Source organism: Lynx rufus, unplaced genomic scaffold (genome assembly GCF_022079265.1).
Source record: "Lynx rufus isolate CCGP_SWC_20201006 ecotype Redwood Valley unplaced genomic scaffold, mLynRuf1.p SCAF_9, whole genome shotgun sequence".
NCBI classification, from domain to species: Eukaryota; Metazoa; Chordata; class Mammalia; order Carnivora; family Felidae; genus Lynx; species Lynx rufus.
In genome coordinates, this window is record NW_025814897.1 from 46,529,913 (window position 1) to 46,545,431 (window position 15,519).

The following is a 15,519-nucleotide window of genomic DNA, read 5'->3' on the forward strand; positions in this document are numbered from 1 at the left end:
TCACCCTCCCACCACCCCCCCCCACCCCCCCCACCCCTGTGCTTTAAAAAACCGTGACAGGAAAGCAGGAAGTGTCTATTTCTTCTACAAAACGATTCACCATAAGACTCCTTTTTAAGAAAGTGATATTTCCTATTATAAATTATGATTCTGTTATATGCAACCTAGAGGGAACCCATATGATCTATAAAGCGAGTATAATGGAACATAAACATTTTGTAGAAAAATAATTTTTCAGTCCCAAAAGCTAGCTTATTATTTGTTTTAGGAGTCTCTCTCACACTACAGTAGCCTCTTTAATTTCTCTCCTGACCTCAGTAGTAGAAGTGTGACTCGCCCTTAGGCAGGTTTGAACTCTGACCCTATCCCAGACCTCAGATGATCTGAACAATACCAATCAGATTCTCTTTCCTGAATACTCAGAATTGAGACTAACATTCATCCAGGTTTGAGCTGGAATAAAGATGATGTCTACCAAGGAGCTATGGGGGTGAGCAGAGGGAAGGATTCTTTACATGTCTTTTTAGACCTTGATTCTAGTCCTCTTAGATCCCCTCTCCCCCACATTCCTGTCCCCGGGTTCCCCTGTGAGATACCGGTACTGACATTAAACCCCAGGTTTGACTTGAGATTGACTGGGAATAGCTGGGAATAGTGCTTGTTCAAGACAAGTCCCCTCCTTCATCTACCAGTATTAGTGATCACAAAACAATACAAAATGATTCTCTATAATTAGTTATAGATTGGTATCACTATAATGATAATTATAATAATGACAGCTTTTTTCATTTTTCTAATGAAATGTAATGCTGTGGTACTGGCTGCCAGCTGGGTTGGTTGGCTCAGTTGGTTATAGTTGTGCTAATGAAACTACCAATGCTGATTGAATCCCACATGGAAATAAGCTTCACGTGAAAATTCTGAACCCGTTTTTAGAGCCTGTCAACCAGACTCACTCCTCTGTGAGATGCTTTTGTTCTAGGCGGCCCATCAGCTCTCTGTTTTGTCTTTGCTTTATTTGCTTTTCCCTTCTGTTATCCATTTGTTTCAGGAGACTTTGGGAATATTCTTCTTGTTTAAAAGCATTAATCTCAGAACTGAGTGGCCGTTTATCAAATAGGAAAGATTTCTGGAATGAAGGAGAAGCAATTCATTTACTTTAAAATACCAAAAAGCAACAAAGAATAAAGGTAGTAATTCAGAAAACTAAAATCCATGATTAACTTATAGTATTTGCAGGTATTAGCAACAGAAATTTTGAAAAGACTCACACAAAATTCAGGTTTCTCCTTCTTGTGGATTCTTATAGCTTCAGCAACTCCAAGATTATAGGCAGCATTTTTTTGATTCTGTGCTCTATTAGCCATATTTCTCATCTTTGAAAACAAACAAACAAAAAATTACGTACTGAAAATACAGCCTTTAAAAATTTAATTCTAGGGGCGCCTGGGTGGCTCTGTTGATTGAGCGTCCGACTCCGGCTCAGGTGGTGATCTCGCAGTCTGTGAGTTCAAACCCCACATTGGTCTCTGTGCCAACAGCTCAGAGACTGGAGTCTGTTTCAGATTCTGTGTCTCCCTCTCTCTCTGACCCTCCCCTCTTCATGCTCGGTCTCTCTCTGTCTCAAAAAAATAAATAAACGTTAAAAAAAATTAATTCTATTACATTATAATAATCCAACTGAGGTAGAAACTCGCCTTTTGGAGGCAATGGTACTTTCTATAAAGCTTCATAGATTTATAAAAGTGGGTTGGGGAAGGTTTTTTTTCTTTTTTCCTGTTTTGCGGCTTTAGGCAGCACCTCTGTGGGGATCGTAAGAGGGAATGGAAGATTTCTTAAGTGGTTACCTGGTATCACAAATGCAGGAAAGAGCAGTATGGTCAACTATGGGAGACCACAGAAATCTGGACAGTGCAAATATGGGGGTACCATCCTCTCTTTGCTTGCTTGAGATAGGCCATAGATTTGAAGGGGAAAGCCTTGGTTATGTTGTATTAGAAATCACAAATAAAACCATATAAATCCAGGAGTTCCACCTTTAAAACTAAGTCCTTGGGGGTTGGGGAGAGGGAGAAATCAGTGGCAGGTACAAACATTCAGCTGCTTGGACATTCATCCCAGTGTTGCTCACTATTATGAAAACTTGCATACAACCCAAGTTTTAGTCCAACAATAAGGAAATGATTAAATACATTACAGTACAGACATATGATGGGGCATTTAACGTGGCCCTTTAAAATCATGTTCCTACGGTCCCATTCTTCAGTCGGAGTGTTGAACTACCTGGTGTTTCTGGAGCTCCTCTTGATCCTTCATCATTTGATACTGCCGAATGTGTTGCTCATTTTCTCTCTCCCCTCTCTTCCTCTCACTGCTGTGGTGTCGTGGCAAATTGCGCAGCGCTCGTTGCAAACACACATAACACAATTCCTACAATACCGAGTTTGAAGACAAACTGAGTTTTTTGCCTTTTACTTGTTTTCCTTCACATTCCCTTCACAAGCTTTCCAGAGACTGAGTATGTCAAGCAACATACTCTATAAACGAATGTATTGATGGCAATTAGAAACATGAGTCTTGCAAAGTGGGCTCCACAAATATCCAAGAAGATTTACTGAACTCTCATTTGATCAAAAGTATTTATAGCAGGTGGGCCTGGGTAGTTCAGTCAGTTAAGTATCTGACTTTGGCTCAGGTCATGATCTCTCATGGTTTGCAAGTTCGAGTCCTGCATTGGGTGAGCCCCACTTCTCTCTCTCTCCCCCCCCCCTCTGCCCTTGCTCACTGCACCCTCTCTTTACCTCAAAAAAGAAATGTATTTGTAGCAAGTGAAAATTAGAAAGAGATATACCAACCCTACTTGTGTTAACCCTAGTAGATTTTAATAATAGATATGTTTATTGGAGTCTAATTTGGGGTCCTGAGTATTTGAACCATATCCATACATTGAAAAAAAAAAGCAATTCCCATAACTCTTACTGAGAAACAGAAGTCAGAAACAGAAAGATAACTTTGTTTGAAGACACTGTACCTGCCCTGCCTTAGTATGATCCTGGCAACCAGTGGCTGGAGAAATGTTATGCTTCATTTTATTGTAATCTTTCAAATAACGTGGAGATGATAAGCTATAAAAACAGTGCAACATGAATTAATGTTTAAAAGTCTGACATGAGCTATGATAATTTGGGAAGTACAAATATAAGGGAAAGAAAAATAATCTTAGCGATCTTTCTCAGAGGATCTATATGTATTGAGGTTAAGAATCCATGGTTTGTGTCAAATAAACTGGGGTTTGAATCCCAGCTTTTTTGCTTACAAGTTGACTGGCATTAGGCAACCTGGGTCATCTTGCAAAAAATCTCAGTTACCAATGCTATGAAATGGGTATAAAACGTATTCATTCTACAAAATGTATTGTGCTTATTATATGCACTATTTTAGGCATGGGAGATGCAGTAAAGAACAAAATATACAAAAAAAAAATAAGAAAAAGAAATCCTTGTCCTTATGGAATTAACATTCTGATAAGAACTGACAGCCTGCTGATAAACAAGTAAGTCAATTCAATAGTATATGTGATTGGGTGGCTCAGTCAGTTGAGCATCTGACTCTTGATTTCGGCTCAAGTTATAGTCTCAGGGTTGTGGGATTTAGCCCCACATCAGGCTCTGCTCTGAGTATTGGAGTCTGCTTGTGATTCTCTCCCTATCTCTCTGCCTCTCCCCCGCTCACACACATACTCTCTCTCTCAAAATAATAAACTTATTTAAAAAATAGAATGTGTGAAGGTGATAAATGCCCTACAATGCTGGAGGGATGGAGTAGTTAACCATAAAACAGAACGCCCATGTAAGATGTACCAAGAAGGTGATATTTCAGTAAATAGCTGAAAGAAGGAGGGGTTAATAATAATCAAATATCTGATGCAAAAAGCATTCCAGGCAGAGTGAATGAGTACAAAGTCCTTGAGGTGGGAGTGTACCTGTGCTCAAAGTAGCCAGTGAAAGATGAGATAGCAGACAGAAAGTAGGAGAGAGATCAGAGACCAAACAGGCTCTTGGAGGCCATGGCAAGGGCTCTGGCTTTTACCCTGGGTAACAATGTCCAGTATTAATAAAACTATGGAGAAGACAGCAGTCCCTCATATTTCTGCTACTGGGAAGATAATTTGATATAACCTTCCTGAGAATAATTGGTAGCATGTATCAAAGGCATGAAAAATGGGTTCATCTCTTACCTCTAAAATTTTACTTTAAAGTTTTTATTCTATAGAATATTCAGGTGCATGCAGAGAATTATGTGTAGCTATATTGTCACAGTATGGTTTATAATATTAAAAAACTAAAAATAATCTAAATATCCAAAAGGAGATGAGTTAAACAAAAGGTTTAATTAATGAAATGATGTGCAATTATTTGTTCATGTTCTGGGACATTCAAAGCCATGGGAAAATGTTAACCACTTATTGTTGAGTATAACAAAGTTTCATATGATATGATCTCAGTTGTACTTAAAATGTGTGTATATGTTTCAAATATAAATATATGTATAATGGGTGATTTTTTTGTATCTATTCCTTTTCTCATTTTTCAAAATTTCTGTGATACACATTACACACACACACACACACACACACACACACACAACCAACCATTTTTTGGTCAACATCTATAGGAAGCCTCCACCAATAAGCCCTAACAATTAATTACTCCCTCCTCCTTGCAGCTCCTGTACTTTCTTTTGTTGTCTTTACCATGTGTACTACTTCTTTAGTGTCAGTCTCCCTAAGAGACTGTTTATATGTCTTTTATATGTCTTACAGCTCTGTGTCTTTGGTGTCTAAAGTAATGCCCAGCATACTGTGGTGCTCAGTGTCTGTTGGATTGAACTAAATTCCAAAGTACAAGACATTTAATTCACAATTATCTTTCATAACCATGAGATTATTCAAAACAAGCATCCCCAGGGTTTTGAACATGACTTTAGTACCACAGAGTGCATAAATCACACATATGATAGCTGATACATTGTGACACATTAACAAATTCAAATTTGCTAGCCCAGTGCAGTGTAAATAATCAATGCTCAATAGATAACTTGAGTATGGTTGACTAATTTGAGGTTTTAAAAAGTGTCCTACTTGGGGTGCCTGGGTGGCTCAGTCTGAGCATCTGACTCTTGATTTCAGCTCAGGTCATGATCTCACAGTTCCTGAGATCGAGCCCTGCTTGGGATTCTGTCTCCCTCTCTCTCTGCCCCTACCCCACTTGCTCTCCATCTCTCAAAATTAGTAAAAGATAAACTTTAAAAAAAAGTGTGTTAAAAAAAAAAAAAGAAAATAGAAATCTTTTGGGGTGCCTGGGTGGCTCAGTCAGTTAAGCATCTGACTCTTGATCTCGGCTCAGGTTATGATCTCATGGTTTGTGACTTCAAGCCCCACATCAGGCTCTGCACTGACAGTGTGGAGCCTGCTTAGAATTCTCTCTCTCCTCTCTCTGACTCTCCTTTGCTTGCTCTCTCTCTCTCTCTCTCAAAACAAATAAGTAAACTTAAAAAAAAATGAAAATAGAAATCTTTTGACATAACATTGTTAGAAGACATGACCATAATGAATTGTAATACATTCATTCATTCAAAGAATGTTTATTGAATGCCAGCCATGTTTAGCAAAACTGCTTTCCAATTTGACCCAAATAATGAAACTATGTTATATCATAATATCCAAGCACTCAGAAAACAAGGGAAATTTTCCCAAATCCACAAGAGAGTTAGATGTTCTCTCCCCTGTGCTATTTTGTTTCCACCTCTGTCATAGTGTTTATCCTACTGAGTCATAATTTATCACTCTATGTATGCCTGGCTTTCCCACTAGATTATGAGCCCTGACTGAATCTATTATCCCAATCACCTAACAGGTAGAATGTACTCAAGGATACAGAATGAAGGAATGAATAAACACTCATTTAAATTCCCTGCATCAAGATATAACTCAAAAATATATTTAGTAACAGACACCAGATAAAATACCAATGCATTACCTTTCGTGGTTCACACTCTTACCACCACTAACATTCTGCTCCACCGTGTTTGGAAAGCTGATGTTTGTCACTTTGAAAGGAGAGAGAGCATGTTTTTCTCGAAGTCTCTTGTGTGTTATGATCTCTGTAAAATGAATGAAACCAAGTTTCCTTTCAACTTTAAATGGGTGGTTTTGTACTTAACTAATTTTTAAAACTCGTTATTTTACCCAGGAAAATTTATATATAAGATACATTTCTTATCTTAAATTATTGTCCCTTGCCCTAGTGTGATTCAAACAAATATTTTTTTGTATATTTATTACGTGCAAGACACTGGCTAGTCACTTTAGAAAATACAAGAGGCAAGTCTTTGCCCTTCAAGATCTTTCAAAAGATATACAGAAAGTTCTCAACTTAATAATGGTTTGACTTATGATTTGTGACTTTGGCTTTTGATGGTGTAAAGCAATGTGCATGCAGTACAAACTGCACTTTGAATTTTGAATTGTGATCTTTCCCTGGACTAGTGATATGTGACAAAACATTCCCTTGGGGGATGCTGGGCGGCCCAGCAAGCTGCAGCAGGCAGCCAGCCACAGTTAGGAGAGTGAACAAGCGATACACTTCCAGCTATTCTGTACCCATGCAACCAGTCTGTTTTTCACTTCCAGTAGTCAATAAGTTACATAAGATATTCAATACTTTATTATAAAATAGGCTTTGTGTTAGGTGATTTTGTCCAACTATAGGCTAATGTAGGCTAGATGACACATTTCAGACAGGCTAGCTATAATGTTCAGTAGGTTAGATGTATTAAACACATTGTCAGCTTATGATAGTTTCAACTTATAATGGGTTAACCTGAACATAACCCCATCGTTAAATTGGGGAAGATCTATAGTTGTAGAGAAAAATAAGATATAGACAAAAACCCCAAGAGCTCTCATCGTGGAGGTCTTATTACGTGCCTACAATGCTAAGTCGCTTTGCATACATTGCATAAATAGCAACTCAGGGCAATGATGAAAAACGTCTACATTCCAATTGATGGTGCTATCTTTAAGGGTCTGCCATGTTTAGAGATGAAAGAAGACACTTTAGAATCCAGTGATGAGAGAAGTGTTCATGGAGTAAGTGCGATGTAAAAATGATGCTAAGAGGTGAGTAGGATTGGGCTAGACTATAAGAAAAGGAAGGACATTCTAGGCAAGAGAAAAAGAATGAACAAAAACATGAAGTCAGGGAAGGACAAGATGTGTTAGAAGGACATAAATAGACAATTCTGCTCAGAGAAGGAATCTATAGGAAACAGTGACAGATGAGGTTACAGACACAAAAGCATGTGAATATTAGGCTAACAGTTTACATGTAATCCTGTAGGCCACATGTTGCAAAAACAATATCCACAAGCCAATGTTTACCCACTGACATGGGGTTTTTTTTGGCTCTATCAGCATTTTTTGCTTCAACGTCAATTAGTGTGTTGCCTACAAAGCAATAATCTCCTAAAGGAAGTTTCCAAAGGGTGGCATGGCAACCCCTAAGGATCCCTAGGATCCTTTCCAAAAGTCTTTGAAATCCTAGGATTTTCTTCATATGCTTCAACCAACACAAACATATCATAACAGATTAAATGAAGACACAGATATGAAAATCCAGCCACCTTATATTAAGCCAAAGATGCAAAACTTCCATTCTCCATTTTTCATAAAAATTATTATTTATGCTAACATGTCACCCTATCATGTTAAATGCAACCCACTTCATGCATTTACATTATCTGACTGGACCCTGTAGGCATATGAATTTTGACCTCTTTAAGTAATGGGGAACCAGCAAAGAGATCATAGTCTAAAAGCCTGAGAGTCAAAAAGTGGTTAAGATGAGATACAAGATTCCAGGAATAGAAGATATATGTTAGAAAGAAGAATACAGTAATTATTCATGATTCTAACTTTATTTATTTTGAGCATAGAAGTCACTAAGCAATATGGCTGGGCTACCATCAATATGGTAGCAATATTGGCCTACCTCTGACGCCTTCTTTGCTTGGATGGTCTTTTAATTCGCACTTCTCTTGTCCATTCATTTCATTTTCATCTTCCTCTACAATGGTCTCCATAGGTGGTTTTTTGTCCAACGTCTTGATCTCAATCCTAGAAACAAGCCATGATGTTTACTGCTCTGGGCCTGAATAGGTGAATGTGTGAACTTTCAATCCTTAGAAGCAACCCAGCTAGCTATCTGGTTCTGAAATACACCCACTTCTCTCAAGGGGGCAAGTGCTTTGATTTACTGAGGCTCTCTTTCAGGCTAAGTTTGGGAGCCAACCAAGACCTCCCCTCTCAGTACTGAGGCCTCAAAAGCAGCTCTTATGAAGATAAATTGAGGGATTTAAGCTTTGGGTTTGGTCTCAGTTTGAACCCAGCTGTCTTTTCTAGTTCTGTAACCGGATGCATAGAGGTGACAGTGAAAGGTGGCTGTTGGATGACTTAAAGGCAAAGATTCACAGCCTGGTAGGCAGAGACCAAAATATGCCCAGAAATAACTGCTCCTCCCCTCCCTCTTTCTCCTCCCCACAGCTCCATCCTTTCCCCAGGCAAAAGTGAGGGACTTGCAAAAGCACAATGGGGGAATGGATGTGTTCAGCTGGTGCATGTAGTTGTAGGTTTTCTGTGGTCTCAAGTATGGAATGCTGGGTTAGAGGTGTAAGCAGGAGAGAGGGCAGTGGGGGAGGGGTGGTACTTCCAGTAAATTCAGGGACCAAACTTCACATGAATAAAACATCTACAACTATTTTGAGTATTTGAGTTCTCCGGTCCATCTCTAGGCTCTCTAGTTAACAGGAGCTTCCATCTCTGTTCTTGACCCATTGCAATTATTTCCCTCCTGTAATGCTTCAGCCAAAATATGTCCAAGGGGGCAGCCAAATTTGCCTTCCAAAATACAATCACAATAAAATTATTTTGAATCCATTGATTTATTTTTAATGAGTAAGGCAACATGGTACAATGGAAAGAATAGTGGAACAGTCAGGAGCCATGGTTTTATTTCTAGCTTGGCCACTCAGTTGTTTGTCCATTTCATCCACAATATTAAGGGTCTAGACTAACTAATCTCTAATGTTTATTCTGACCCTCATACTGATTTTGAGGTATGTCATACAGTCCTTCCTAGAGGGGGTTTTTCCAAACCAACTAACACAGGAGGATGTCACAGATTAAAAAACCATGAGAAAATAATACTCTGGGAAGCTGGTTGTTATTCCCCAAACTTCCTCCACCTGAAAAGCGTAATAGTTAATGGCATAGCAATTAAGATTAAGAACATGATTAAGGGTACACAATGAGTGAGTGACAGCTAAACTGGGGGAAAAAAAAAAACAAGTCTCCTGACTCCTATTCCAGTGTTCTTTTTAAAAAATTTTTTTAAATGTTTATTTACTTTTGAGAGAGAGAGACAGACCATGAGTAGGGCAAGGGCAGAGAGAGAGGGAGACACAGAATCCAAAGCAGGCTCCAGGCTCCATGCTGTCAGCACAGAGCCTGATGCAGGGCTCAAACCCACAAACCACGAGATCATGACCTGAGCCAAAGTTGGACACTCAACTGACTGAGCCACCCAGGTGCCCCCTATTCCAGTGTTCTTAATACTGCACCATGTTGTTTCACTTATTAAAAGAAAAAAAAATTAAAATTACAATTTTGCACCTCTATAAAATGGATAAAATTAAATACACATCTCAAATAGCTAAAGTGAAAATTAAGTGCAATAATATTGAGAAAGTGCTTAATAGCACCTGACATCTACAGTAGTAAATATTCCATAGATGACAATTATTATTATTATTATTATTATTATTATCAGTATCATTATTATAATCATTGTCAGCAGCCACCACTAAAACCCACTGCACTCTTGGGATAAAGTTGTTCCTTTATTCTACCTTATCTCTCTAACCACTTGAGTGGTAAGAATCAGAGCTCAGACAGGTGAGCTAGACTGCAGAAAGAGAAAGCTAGTTCAGAGGAAATGATGGAAGGTAGAGGAAAGCCCAGAAGATGAGAAGAATTGCACTAATATTGCAGGGACTAAAATTGATGGGAGGTAGTATCAGAGTTTCTAGGGAGCTAAGAGTAGTTTTAAAAATGAATAGTCTAGATGGACCTAGAGGGTATAATGTTAAATTAAATAAGCCAGACAGACAAAGATAAACACCATATCATTTCACTTATATGTGGAACTTAAGAAACAAGACAAATAACAAAAGAAAAGAAGAGTCAAACAAAAAAGCAGATTCTTAAATACAGAGAACAAACTGGTGGTTTCCAGAGGGGAGGTGGGTGAAGCATGGGTGAAATAAAGGGGATTAAGAGTACATTTATCATGATAAGCACCAAGTAATGTATAGAGTTGTTGAATTATCATAAATAAAAATAGTCTAACTGGCCATTGCTTTCTAACTTAACTATGGAAAGTGTATGCAACAAATCCTTCTTTGCTGGAACACTGAAAGAGAGAGAACACTAAAAGGAGCATGAGCCAGAAAAGATGAGAAACACTACCCAATCACATTAATAAATCAACAAGGATTGCTGTGCCTGGAGGAACCTGTGGAGCAAAACACTGACCTTGCAAATGCACACCCACACTTGGATTGCTTCTCTGAGCTCTCTCTGCTGGACAACACAGAGTCCACAGTGCCAGGCCTCTGGAGGACAGAGAAAGAGAAAGGTTATGCTTGGGGCAGTGGTCTAGGACACATACAAATCAAAGCTATAGGCAGTCTCAGAGGCAAGGCTACCATGATACTCTCTATTGTTATTTCTTATTTATTTATTTATTTATTTATTTATTTATTTATTTATATTTTTTTAGTGCTTAAAGTCTAGAGCTTAAAATCCAAAGAGGAATTATCTCATTTATCACCGTGGATAGTCCCATACCAATTCCACTGATGCTGCCTTTTCTCAAACCATTTCCTCTTTGGAAATTACCTTCAGAGTTGATGGCTTCTTTTATACATCTTTAAGAGGAGAGCTGACTTATTTGAAACTATGAGGAAAATGAGCAAGGAAGCCAATTCCACTCTTGACCCAAATAACTCTAAGAGAAGGGTAAGAGAAGGGCTTTGAAGTCACGTGGATTCATGTTCACATCCCCACACTGTTAAGTTATGTAACCTTAAACCCTGAGTATGTGGGAATAACAGGATCTAATTCATAGAATTTTTATGAGGTACTGTATGTAAGTGGCTGGCACATAATAAACACTCAACAAATAGCAGCTATTATAATTATTATCACATTTTACAGGAATGACATTATTACATTATACTAGTATAGAAATCCAAAATTATTTTTGGAATGATATGGTTTACAAAAGGCTTTGAAGGGAATTAGCAAAAAGAAGTTTTAAATATGGTTCCAGCAAAAGCAGCATCATTGAAATAAACCTACAGCTTCCCAAGAGAACTACTCTGCAGAACAACACTCAGGTTTAAGTTATGGGACATTTGGGGGGAAAGAATCACTCTCACCACTTTATAGCAATTTCCCAAAATGTGATTTTTAAAAAAAATTTTTTTTTACATTTTATTTATTTTTGATAGAGACAGAGCACAAGTGGGGGAGGGGCAGAGAGAGAGGGAGACACAGAATCCAAAGCAGGCTCCAGGATCTCAGCTGTCAGCACAGAGCACGACGAGGGGATCGAACTCACAAACCGCAAAATCATGACCTGAGCCCAAGTCGGACCAACTGAGCCACCCAGGCATCCCCCCAAAATGTGATTTTTGCTGTTAACAAGCCTTGGATTAACCAAAAGTTCCACGATTCATGATTCAGTCAGTTAAAGCAGACTTCTCAGATCCTTTAACATGCCAGTGTGTTTTGTGCTTCTGTCCAGGAGGGTGATATATGCAGCAGCCCTCCATCTGCTTTGGTCTCCAGATCCTTTTTTCATAGAATATCTCTCGGGATGACTACTTCTGGAAAATGCTCCTTCAAAGTTATGTCTTAGAGTGCAGCAGGCTGTCCTCTCTTATAAACATGTTATTAAAGCTACAAAGTTCTGTAGAATCCCTGAAGATTAGACATGGGCCAGCACTTTGGCCTTGCTTCTGCTGTATTTTCATGGAAATGGGAGGGTGATAGCTGCGTGTTTCCACTTTACATACACAGGGTTAGTGCCTATCTTTAAAATCCTACATGAAGCCAGATTGTGCAGAAAACACCAAGAGCTTCATTATGCACAACTCTTAAATCCCCATCCCAGAGCTCCATGAAAGAGGAAATTAGAGAGTAGAGAGTAGAATTAGACCGTATTTATAGACTTTCATTTTATAGTCTTTCACTTAAAAATCAGGCTTTTGATGGGGCGCCTGGGTGGCGCAGTCGGTTAAGCGTCCGACTTCAGCCAGGTCACGATCTCGCGCTCCGTGAGTTCGAGCCCCGCATCAGGCTCTGGGCTGATGGCTCGGAGCCTGGAGCCTGTTTCCGATTCTGTGTCTGCCTCTCTCTCTGCCCCTCCCCCGTTCATGCTCTGTCTCTCTCTGTCCCAAAAATAAATAAATGTTGAAAAAAAAAAAATTAAAAAAAAAAAAAATCAGGCTTTTGCTCTATGGGACCCAGGATTTTATAACATTCTATGATAATATAATTCATTTGTACCAATTTTATTCATTCTTAAGGCACACTAAGCATTCAGTTAGTTCTGGTGATTAACTGTTTCACTACCTCCTTAAACTCTGCTATGTCCAACTTAGCATGAAGGTCATACCAGCTACTGAATAATAATGATGGGGTCAATTATGAAATTTCTTCCACAGTATGGCAAATTAAAAGCTAAAGATACATTTCCATGACTCGATTTATTGTAGACTGTCATTAAAATAAAATACCATAAGGACACCTAGGTGGCTCAGTGGGTTAAGCATCTAACTCTTGATCTTGTCTCACAGTTAATGAGATCAAACCCTACCCCGGGCTCCATGCTGAGCATGGAGTCTGCTTGGGATTCTCTCTCTCATGGTCTCTGCCCCTCCGCTGTTTGTGCACTCTAAATAAATAAATAAATAAATAAATAAATAAATAAGTAAATAAATGCTATAACCAGCCAAAAAAAAAGAGCCATTAGGAAGTCTGGTTCTACCACTTATTAGCACTCTGATTTCAGGCTTCCCACATAATCTCTCTGAACCTTCATTTTTCTCATTTGTAAAATCAGGATGATAATAATGCCAGTTTTATAATGTTTTCAAACTCAAATGAAATAATAGATATGGAAGAATTTTTAAACACTATATGGTACTATAAAGTATTCAGAATTATGAACGCTTTTATTACTATTTATATTTTTCAGTTGGTATTGACTCAAAACTTAAAGTTTCTTTGCCCTTCTAACCTTTTTGTTAAAGAGTTAACCATCTATAAACAAGCATTTTTTTGCACTTGGGGTAAGTGCCATTTAAAATACATCAACCCAGGGCGCCTGGGTGGCTCAGTCAGTTAAGTGTCTGACTCTTGATTTCAACTCAGGTTACCATCGCATAGTTCCTGAGATAGAGCCCCACATCAGGCTGCATGCTGACAGTGTGGAGCCTACTTGGGATTTTCTCCCTCCCTCTCTCTCTGTCCCCCCAACTTGCGTGCCCACGCTCTCTCAAAATAAATAAACATTTAAAAAAATAATAAATAGGGGCGCCTGGGTGGCGCAGTCGGTTAGGCTTCCGGCTTCAACTCAGGTCACGATCTCGCGGTCTGTGAGTTCGAGCCCCATGTCGGGCTCTGGGCTGATGGCTCAGAGCCTGGAGCCTGTTTCCGATTCTGTGTCTCCCTCTCTCTCTGCCCCTCCCCCGTTCATGCTCTGTCTCTCTCTGTCCCAAAAATAAATAAACGTTGAAAAAAAATTAAAAAAAAATAATAAATAAAATGTCAACCTGAATTTTTCTTAATAATGACACACAGGTAATTCAAAGTTTTGATTGGGAGAGGGGTGTGGAGAAGGAAAACATTAACTTACATTTGTGAGGGCTTCTGCCAAAGCCCCAGTTCCATCCATTTTAGAAAGGAAATCCTTATAAAATCTCATCTTCACTTTGCCGCCTTTAATCGTGAGGATCCCGATTCCTTTGAAAGTAAACTCCACATTTGGTTTGGTGGAAATGGATCGTGATAAAAAAAGCAAAGTTTCTTTCACACAGCTTTCCACTGTATCCCTGCTAAATGGACCCTGCAGGGATATCGTGACAAAATTAAGTGGAACAACGGGAATATCAGCTAGAGGAGAAAGACAGGGTGGGAGAAAGGAAGTGTAAATTACAACAAGGTCATATCATATACACTCACAAATAATTATCTGATTCTTAATACTCAAAAATAGAATTGTCCATGTTAAGTCCTTAGTTGTACCCTAACAATAGACAGTAATCAGTACAATTTTCCTTAAAAGTATATATTTTGCTCACAATAAGAACAATTAGGTTTCTAAGCAAATTCCAGACAAGCTTTTGATTTTCCCTTGGAGACAATGTAATAACTAACTGCATTTCTTCATCAGAGGGTTTTCTGAAGTTTTCAGCCCTCTTATCTCTCAGGACATACTGAAGCAATACACTTGCCTGTCTCCTCCAATTATCACATCATTTTTAAATGTTTATAAATATCCATAAATGTCAAGTGTTTTGAAAAGATAGTTCAGTAGATGTTACCTTCAAATGAAAGTGTCTTATCAGAGGGTATCAGACTGGATAACTTGCTTTTTCTCCCTAATGAATCCCTAAATGACATTGCAAAGGAATATGGTATATCTAGCATAAAAATAAGCATAGGGTCTATTCCACAAGAACAGATCACCAGTCAAAAAAGGGGATAAATAACACAGGCGATCAAGATAATAAATCCGAAAAGAGGCAGTAACAAGATCCACTAATAGAGGAACAGGATAGAAAGAAGAACATTCTAAACATTCATTGAGCAAGCATTAATTTATAGCTTTCCAAGTGCCCAATGGTGCTGGATGATGAAGATTAATATCTGCAAAACACAAGCTTCCCTATATCAGCCATGGTCTTCTGTACAATTTGATGGTGATTCTATACCACCTCCCTCCATTTTTTTAATGAAGTTCTTAAAAGAAAATGCTATATTGCCTGCCTATGGATTGTTCCCTCCCATTTATCCAATGTCTCTCTTCAATCTGTCTTCTAGCCCACTTACTTCAGTAGGGACACTATCATCTCATAATGGACAAGCCAATGGATGCATTGCAAATCTTAATCTCATGACCTCTCTGTAACCTCCATTGACCGTGCCCTCTCTATGCTCTTGTATCCATGGCACCACTCTTGGTTCTCCAATTTCCTCTTTCTTGGTTTCCTTTGCTGATTTCCTTCCTCATCTACTTCTGATAAGATGGTGTTTTGTTGTGCTGTTTTCTGTTGTTGTTGTTTTTAAACAAGACTTTGTCCTTGTCTGTCGCCTTCTCTTACTTTATATCT

The 15,519-nt window shown here is 38.6% G+C and overlaps 1 protein-coding gene across 1 annotated transcript in view; it reads right to left on the reverse strand.

The window, feature by feature from the left end:
* Nucleotides 1-15,519, reverse strand: part of CCDC81 (coiled-coil domain containing 81) — a 38,033-nt gene that overhangs the window by 11,685 nt on the left and 10,829 nt on the right. Inside the window, exons 3-10 of the mRNA XM_047071971.1 lie at nt 14,043-14,299; nt 10,652-10,731; nt 8,052-8,176; nt 6,039-6,162; nt 3,032-3,125; nt 2,284-2,430; nt 1,272-1,376; nt 957-1,129 (exon numbers count right to left, since the gene is read on the reverse strand). Of these exons, the coding sequence (XP_046927927.1) occupies nt 957-1,129; nt 1,272-1,376; nt 2,284-2,430; nt 3,032-3,125; nt 6,039-6,162; nt 8,052-8,176; nt 10,652-10,731; nt 14,043-14,299 (1,105 nt within the window). The remainder of the gene's footprint in view (nt 1-956; nt 1,130-1,271; nt 1,377-2,283; nt 2,431-3,031; nt 3,126-6,038; nt 6,163-8,051; nt 8,177-10,651; nt 10,732-14,042; nt 14,300-15,519) is intronic.